At 35.6% G+C, this 8,414-nt stretch overlaps 1 protein-coding gene across 6 annotated transcripts in view; it reads left to right on the top strand.

Moving 5' to 3' along the window:
- Positions 1–5,964, top strand: part of HDX (highly divergent homeobox) — a 143,289-nt gene extending 137,325 nt beyond the window's left edge. For all 6 annotated transcript variants that reach the window (XM_087427055.1, XM_087427056.1, XM_087427057.1 and 3 more), the window contains one exon: positions 1,322–5,964. In XM_087427055.1, coding sequence (XP_087283181.1) covers positions 1,322–1,447 — 126 coding nt within the window. In that variant the 3' untranslated portion in view covers positions 1,448–5,964. The remainder of the gene's footprint in view (positions 1–1,321) is intronic.
- The last annotated feature ends 2,450 nt before the right edge of the window (positions 5,965–8,414 follow it).

An 8,414-nucleotide genomic window follows, 5' to 3' on the forward strand; every position in this document is an offset into this window, starting at 1 on the left:
GTAAACAACTGTTCTAGAAGAAAATGGCTCTGTGTCCTATTACTGCAACCTAGCATCTTAGAAAGCATGCAATACCTTTGGGTGACTGCTTTGTAAATACTCTCAATTTCAGCAAGATGTTCATAAACTATTTAATAGTATAAAATAAATAACATCTTTTCTTTCAGATATGAGTTAGCCTTTCCTTATGCAGCCTGACAAAAAGGAGAAAGTTGCTAATCTTGCCTCTCTACTATAAGACAAAAAGTATAGGATTTATAGCTGTCACTTCTTTCAATAAAGAGAATAGGGAGTACTGTCTTATTTCAACGGTGTATTTCATACGTTCTCCAACATGCCCTGTCTTTCTGTTCCTTAATTGGGTAGTGGCAGGTTTGCATTTGTTTCTGTTCCCTTGGTCCTTGTTTACCACTGCACCCAAAGCCCACACTACAAGTAATGCTGTCGAAAAATTGCCCAGATATGCTACATTATTTTTAATATTGGGAGCAACAAATCATTCATTTTGTTTTCAATTTTTTATAGTCAAGTGGGCATCAACACTGTCAGCCACATAAAACTTGATTAATCATTTATTTCTATAGTATGGATGCATGTTCTGCAACTCTACATCAAACAATTACACCATGGCAAAGCTTAGTTCATGGCTCTTGGCTTATCCTGATTGTTCCTATAGAGAAATGATCAGCCCTCTAGATACATCATTACACAGCTAGACTCACTGGTTCAGCCAGGCCCTAGTGGGTGTTTGGCCATGTGTAGACATGGGTATAGCCTCAGAAAAGAAGAAAAATCACTTGGACTTTTTAAGTTGTTAAATTTTAGTCTAAGGTAAAATAGCTGAACTTCTTTTTTAACTGCTAAGTTCTTTCCGTCACTGAAATACAAAATAGTCTTTTGTGAAATGTGTTTTCTCTAAAGGACAGTATAACTGGGCAAGACTATTATAATAAGGAATATAATTTTAAAGCCCTTTAGCAGTGATCAGTGAACACTCAAAACTAGTATGAAAATCACTTATCTCAAACACTTCAAAGCACTTGATTCAGAATTGTTGCTCATTTCTCTCCTGATTTCCCTCTTGTTCAGGGTTCCACTTTACATAATCCACCCTCTCTAGATCTAGTATTTTGTTACTTCCTTAACAGTGTATAATGAATTTTTCGTTTAGGTAGGATATTGTATAAGGTCCTGAAAGAGAAATGTTCCTTTCTTAAAATCCTTAAGAAAAAATCAACATGAGAGGACTGCAACTATTAACATAAAATTGGGAAAAATATGTCCACATACTAATTCCAAAAAATTGATTTTTCTGACTCAGGCACTGCTGTCAGATTTACCTCCTGAATTAGAAGAGATGGATTTCAATCATGCCTCGCCGGAACCTGATGATACCTCATTCAGTGTGTCTTCTTTATCAGAGAAAAATGCCTCAGACAGTTTGTGATTTGATGGGGGAGATATATGATACAGTCTTTTGGCTGCCTAACAGGTGTGCATTTCAAGATAACTGCATTCTGTTGACCCAAAATTCTTCAGTTGGAAAAACATATTGGTGAAACTGACATATTCTGTGAAGGATGGACAAGATATAATGGTTACAGTGTAAAAAATGTATGTGAAATTTAAAAGCATTATTTGAGAGTTTCTTTCCAAACTGATGGAACTCTGGAAAAAGAAATTGTATTTAATTTTGGGCAGTTTAACTTCGAAATGCATAATGTCTAATTTCTGAAATATTTTTGTTTGGTTTTATAGAAGAATCTTAGTTTTAGTAATAGTTTCGACCAGAGACACAAAAATAAAGGTATTTCTACATTGCTTATCAAGTTACTGAAGCTTGATTAGTCTTGTTTTTGTAGCCATTATATCTTCTTTCCTCCTCTCTCCTTTTCCTATCATCCACATACACTTTTACTCAGGAAAGTGGACTGAAAATTGAAAACAAAACTTTAAAAATGATTTAACCTTGATGAGTCCTGGGATTTATTTTTCAACCCCTATGAGAATTTGACTTAAGCTAATGATTGAAAATTGAAGTGGTTACTAGTAGATAATTGTAGATTGTTGGTATTCTTCCATTATCTAACCCAAATATTTGGGGGGAGGGGGGAAAGCACTATGGAAAAGTAATTCACCAATGTGAAGTCAAATAAATTATTAAGTGTACAAAAACAAAATGCTGTAAAAGATTAGTCTTACTGGGAGTTCTTTGTTGCTGCAAATGACAAATATTGATAAGATTCACATTCTACTAGCAAATTTGTGTAACCCAGTTAGATGAAATGTTGCACAAATATTGCAAGTTGATCACCATCTTCATAATTTTTTTTAGTTCTTACATTTTATGAAATAGGAAATCAAGGTAAGCCACTGAGATTTTTTTCATCTAGTCACTCAGCTTTGCCACAAAATTTACCTCATTTCCATGTGAGGCTTATACAGAGCCATCAGCCAAGGATAATATCCAAAAAGAGTTATACCACTTTGTTTTTAAATCATGGTCCTCTGAATTTCCTGGATATTATTCTATGAGTACACTCCTAAAATGGGCATGCTACCTAGTTGTTCTATTAGTAGGTACCAGGTGGCAAAACACTCTAGACAATTATTTGCAGACCTTCCCTGCCAGGGTACCGGATGGCATTCCAAGACCAATAGAAGGGAAAATCCAGTTTCTCCTTGAGCACACAGTATCATATATTTGTGAGTTGGCAGTGTGGAATTGTGTCACATGGTTAAATTACTATCTATATCTAAAAAATTAATGAAGTTGCTAGATGGTTGTTTTGGCCATTAAGTTTTCTATGTTAGATATTTTTGTAATTTGTAAGTAAAACCAATTTTTTGTGTGTGTGTGTGAGGGGATCAGCCCTGTGCTAACATCTGCCAATCCTCCTCATTTTTTGCTGAGGAAGACTGGCCCTGGGCTAACATCTGTGCCCATCTTCCTCCACTTTATATGGGATGCCGCCATAGCATGACTTGCCAAGCAGTGTGTCGGTGCGCGCCCAGGATCCGAACCAGCAAACCCCGGGCCGCCACAGCAGAGCGCACACACTTAACCACTTGCACCACCGGGCCAGCCCCAGTAAAACCAATTTTGATCTTGGAATTCACAGATACCAATTTATGAATGCAGACAGGCAGTCATGAATGTCTTTCACCTTGAAATGTCCCCTCCCCCACACACAAATAGGTAAGGTTCACTGATAATCATTCATTTTGTCAGCTATTTGCTTGATTTAATATTGCTGCCATGCTACTGCTAAGGTGCTTTGTAGGCAGAAATATTTCAGTGGTTAGGTGTACTCTTTTTTAGCTGAGAACCACATGGTTCTTTGCAAACAATATTTGGTACGATTTGCTGACAAGTCAAATCCCGTTCAGAGAAAACAACGCTGAGTAACAGAACCTCAGATATTAGGATTAAATTTATCGGTCACACCAATTCTTCCATAAGATAGAGTCCCTACTACATAGAGCAAATATAGAAACCATTTCCTAAGGTAGCATGAACAAATTCCAGGCCTTCAAGTCTCTCCTAGGATCTCACTCCTAGTTATTGAGTTATCTTTAAACTCTAGTTTCTTCCGCTTCAATTTAAGCCCCTTCTTATTTGGTTCTTGTACAGATGATTCTCTCCTGCATCTTTGAACTCTATGGATTGTATTTGTCACATCTCATCAGTCGCTAAATAAAAAAATATTCCTTGAGCTCCTATTATAAGGGTGTTAGATTTCTACTCCTCAGCAAGCCATAAACTTCAAAATGAATTATTTCTTTTCACTATTTCATCGATGTTAATAAAAATTATTCAAGTAGAAATTTTAATAGACTTAAGGATTCTGCTAGGTGTGATTCCTAAAAGGAATCCTAGTCTACAATTTTGAGAGGAAGCATAGATGATTCCCTTGTCCCTGTTTAAAGTTCCATTAAAACAGAAGCTGCGTAAATCATAACAGTACACTTAGGAATCCTTTTGTCTTGGTATTTGTGTTTCAGCACACGAATTATTTCTTTTATTATCATTAGTATTAAAACATTTCTAAAATGAAATGTGGTCATTCTGTAGCAAGAACCAGAGGAAATAGCTGCATCCAGAAAAAACCTCATAATTGGCAGAATGAAATTATGCACCGTAGACTTTTAAAAAGATGCCAAGATCAAGCATTAAAAATCTATTATGAATAAAATATAATTTTCACACAGTTAGATTGGAATTGGTTTTGAGACATTTTAGAGCAGGAAAACTATCAGTTTATAACTGCTTTTGTGAACATCTTCATGACTGAGGGGAGAAAAACAACTACTGTTTCTTTCTTTAGGGCTTTGACACAATATTAAAACAGACTATACTATCTGAAGCATCTCTCACAAAGACAGATGCCAACGTGAATAAAGCTTTTTTTTCCTTTTAACTACACTTTGGTGTCTGTTTTCAGCTTAGGATAGCCAAAGTTTCTAAGCAAGAAAGGTGTATCTAACAGCACTTACCTTCTACAATGTGTATTAAAAAAAAAACAAAAAAAAACTAACCTAAAGGTACCTTCTTCATTTTAGCCAAGCTAAAATTAGTCACAGAAAAATGAGAACTGCAGTTACACTGGATAATAGGAAAATTAGCACACGCAAGGAAAACATTAAAAGAAAGTTGGGGGCCGGCCCCATGGCTTAGCGGTTAAGTGCGCAGGCTCTGCTACTGGCGGCCCAGGTTCAGATCCCGGGCGCGCACCAACGCACCGCTTCTCCGGCCATGCTGAGGCCGCGTCCCACATACAGCAACTAGAAGGATGTGCAACTATGACATACAACTATCTACTGGGGCTTTGGGGAAAAAAAAAAAAAGGAGGAGGATTGGCAATAGATGTTAGCTCAGAGCCAGTCTTCTTCCGCAAAAAGAGGAGGATTAGCATGGATGTTAGCTCAGGGCTGATCTTCCTCACAAAAAAAAAAAAAAAAAGAAAGTTGGCCTCTTCATGGAACCTTGGGATGTTTTGTTGTAAGTCAGTTATCAACAGCAGGACTTTTGTACTACTGCAATCATGTGATGGAAATGTTTGTTACTGTTGGAGAAGGAAAGGCTGCAGCCCAGTTGCATCCTGTGCTGTATATACTACCAAGACCTCAAAAGATATCCAAGAGGCCATTTCTCCAAAGACAGCAACATCTGTTTTAAGGCACTTTCATAGTCAGCAGTCTGTAAGTTTGTAGGAGAAAACATAAGTGGTACAGTTAAAAGAATTCTAGGCTCTAAGATTGACTTTGTTGCCTTTTCTTGGGGGAGTGGGCATTCAGCCCATTTCCAAGGAATAGTTTCCTCATCTTAGTCTGATAGCTTATGATTATTTTTAAAAGAAATTCTGAAAACTTTGACTCTTGATCTTCCTCCACATTGCAGTGATAGTATACCAAGAATACTGTCTATTTTTTTAATAATATATTAGATTTTCATTCAGATCCTAAAAATGCCAAATTCTGATAGATTAGCCTTTTAAGGGAGTTATCAGTACCATAGTGTCTAAATAATGAGTAAATGGGTTTATCTTTGAAGTTGGTGTTATCCTTGGCAGACAGCACTGTATCATGCTCTTCACCAAGCTATGCTCTGTGATGATATAACGGAGGAGCCTACTTACTTGTGAGCCTACAGTCAACATACCATTGCCCAAAACAAGCCTTTATTAAGAACAGATTTACTAAGGGGAAAAAGAGTATAAAGTGATATTTTCATGGAAATATAATTATAATTTTTCCATTAAAGTGTCTACTGAGTATATATCGCTCCACATTGAAATTTTATTTTGCATTAACTTGTTAAGTAATTCCTTTTAACAATCTTGCAGCCCATTTTACTGGTACTACCTCTGAAACATACTATCACCTTAAAACCACATCAGACTGTAATGTGAACTTTTGTAGGGTTTTTATTTAAACTTTTATAGAGGCAATAAATGATTTCCAACTAATAGACATCTTTCTCTCTTTTAATGTTTATTTTTCTAAGTCTTTGTATTGTAAGCATTGTTTCCCTTTTAAAAATATTTTTTTCCTCTCAAAAATAAGGTTCTGATAAAAAGACAAAAAAATGCAGAGAATAATAAGGTATTGGGGATTAGAGAAGGGAGAACATGGAGTGCTCAAGTGGAAATTTGGTTGACTTCCAAGCTGACATGTATATCATCCTTAGTTGACTTTACCTAACAAAGAATTATTAGAACACCAATGGAATAGAGTGAATCTGTAATAGACAACAGATTTGTCCATGATAGTATATTGAAATGGTAAAACCAGGGAGTAAATCACCACAGTATAACCAAAAAATGCAATTTTTACGACAGATTTTTTAAAGTGGTGGTGTTACACCTTACTTCTGACTCTCTTTGACACCAGTTAAGCATGCTTTTAACTTGGGTGAAATATGCCCATGCCTTTTTTGTCAAAGTCTTATACCAATTAAAACTCTTCATGTTACCTTGCTAATGGGGGAGGGCAAGGGGTGACTTTCAAATAGCACATCAGTAGTTTTCCTTGCCAGTTGATACATTTTCAAGAATGTTGCAAGGAGAAAATCACATACAAACATGTACTTCAAAAGACCCAGGTCTCTCAGGTCTGCAAAAACATTGACTTAAGGTGATGAAATCCTTTGATTTTATAAAAATGAATGGGAATCTTTACAAATCTATTTTAAAAACAAGTCGATGGATGAGTGTGTCCATAAAATTGAATGGATTTTTCACATCATTCAAGACTAGTTTTACAAATTTCTTGTTTATATCATGTTATAAAAGTAATAGAGGTTCATTGTAGACATTTTAGAAAATGTAAACAAAACCACTTGTAATCCCACCACCCAATAATAATCATTGTTAACATCTTAATGTATTTTATTCCAGTTATTTCTTCTGAATATTACATGTATTCAGCAAAATTAAGATTATACTGAATATGCAGTTATGTGTCCTGCTTTTGCTCTTAATGATGTATTGGGAGAATTTTCCCATCTAACCATTTGTCACCAAAGTATTTTACTCTCAATTACATTTGGACTTAAAGGGGGAATTTTTTTTTAATTTATACAAGAAAAAAGCTAACCTTCTACTGATGAAAATGCATTTGTTCTAGAGAATTGACAAGTAGCTGCTTTACATAAAAACTATACTTCTTACCCTAGATTTAAAGGAAATGATGCTACTTATTACCTTCACAATAATAAAGTTGCTATACTTTGGCTGCAAGTTACAAGATACTTCTCATTAACACTTCTACCCTAGTAATTTTTTAATCACCTATACCAGTAAACTATTCTAAACTTTAAAAATCATTTTTAGATATGAAAGGTCTCATGTTGGGTACACCACTATGCAATTGGAGTAATATTTTTCTTGAAGTAAGTCAGTTGGAATGCAATTCTAATTTTTCTCTAAAAAATAAGACTGTTTCTTTTTATTATAGTGATCTGTTTCAGCCAGTTTGGTAATTTTGGGAAATTTTGCCAATTCCGGATTTTGCTATGAAATAATAATCAATATTTATATTTCCATTTTATGATGTAATACAATGTATAATAAGACTATTATAATCAAGTACCTCCTTTGTGATCTAGGCCATATGAAACTCTAATCTTTCCCAGTACCTAGGTCACTCCCTAGTTAAAAGTTATATCTTTAGGGAGGCTTATTAATTCTTTCAAGCTGTTAAGAGACCATTCAATGCACTGCTTCAATAATATTGGAACTGGTATCAATAATGCTTGTTAGCTTAAATTAGAGAACACCATTTTGAGACCCAGGTCACAGGTTAGATCTCCATTCAGATCAGTTAATTTATACAAGGGAAAAAAAACTCTGCTACAGGGCCGCCAAGTACCTGTGTTCCTAATATTGTCTTGCAGTCTGTCACTAGTCACAGAGAACCAGGGGGAAGATGTAGTTGGATACAGTTAACCTTATATGTGAATGGTATAAAATAATGGATGCTGAGAAGGTTCTCTTGTCCATCCCAACCCACCACCCATGCCTCTGCTGGAAGTTTATTAGTAGTAATTCATTGGGGATAATTTGGTATAAAGTGCAATCATCCCTGACAAAGATAAGGGGCTCTATGAGGTATTTATACCACAGTGGCATTTGCTTAATCAGCGGCATTCTTTACAACATTGGGTGAAGAGTAGGGCACGGGGAGGAGGATAATTGAGGAGGTGGAGAATTAAAACGGGAGAGGGATAAATATAGATAGAACCTCTAGAAGTCTTGAGGGAGGCATAACAGTGGAGGGCACTAAGTGGCTGGTAGGCAGGAGAGAGGGAATTCTAGACTCTAAAATCTAGAAGATTAAATGTATATATAGTAGTATAGTGCAAGGATTAGGGTATAATATTGTAGGAGTTAAGTTATAGAGTCAAATCTCAG

The sequence above is a fragment of the Ceratotherium simum genome, chromosome X, assembly GCF_057802395.1.
Source record: "Ceratotherium simum simum isolate JZ-2026a chromosome X, ASM5780239v1, whole genome shotgun sequence".
Lineage (NCBI taxonomy): Eukaryota > Metazoa > Chordata > Mammalia > Perissodactyla > Rhinocerotidae > Ceratotherium > Ceratotherium simum.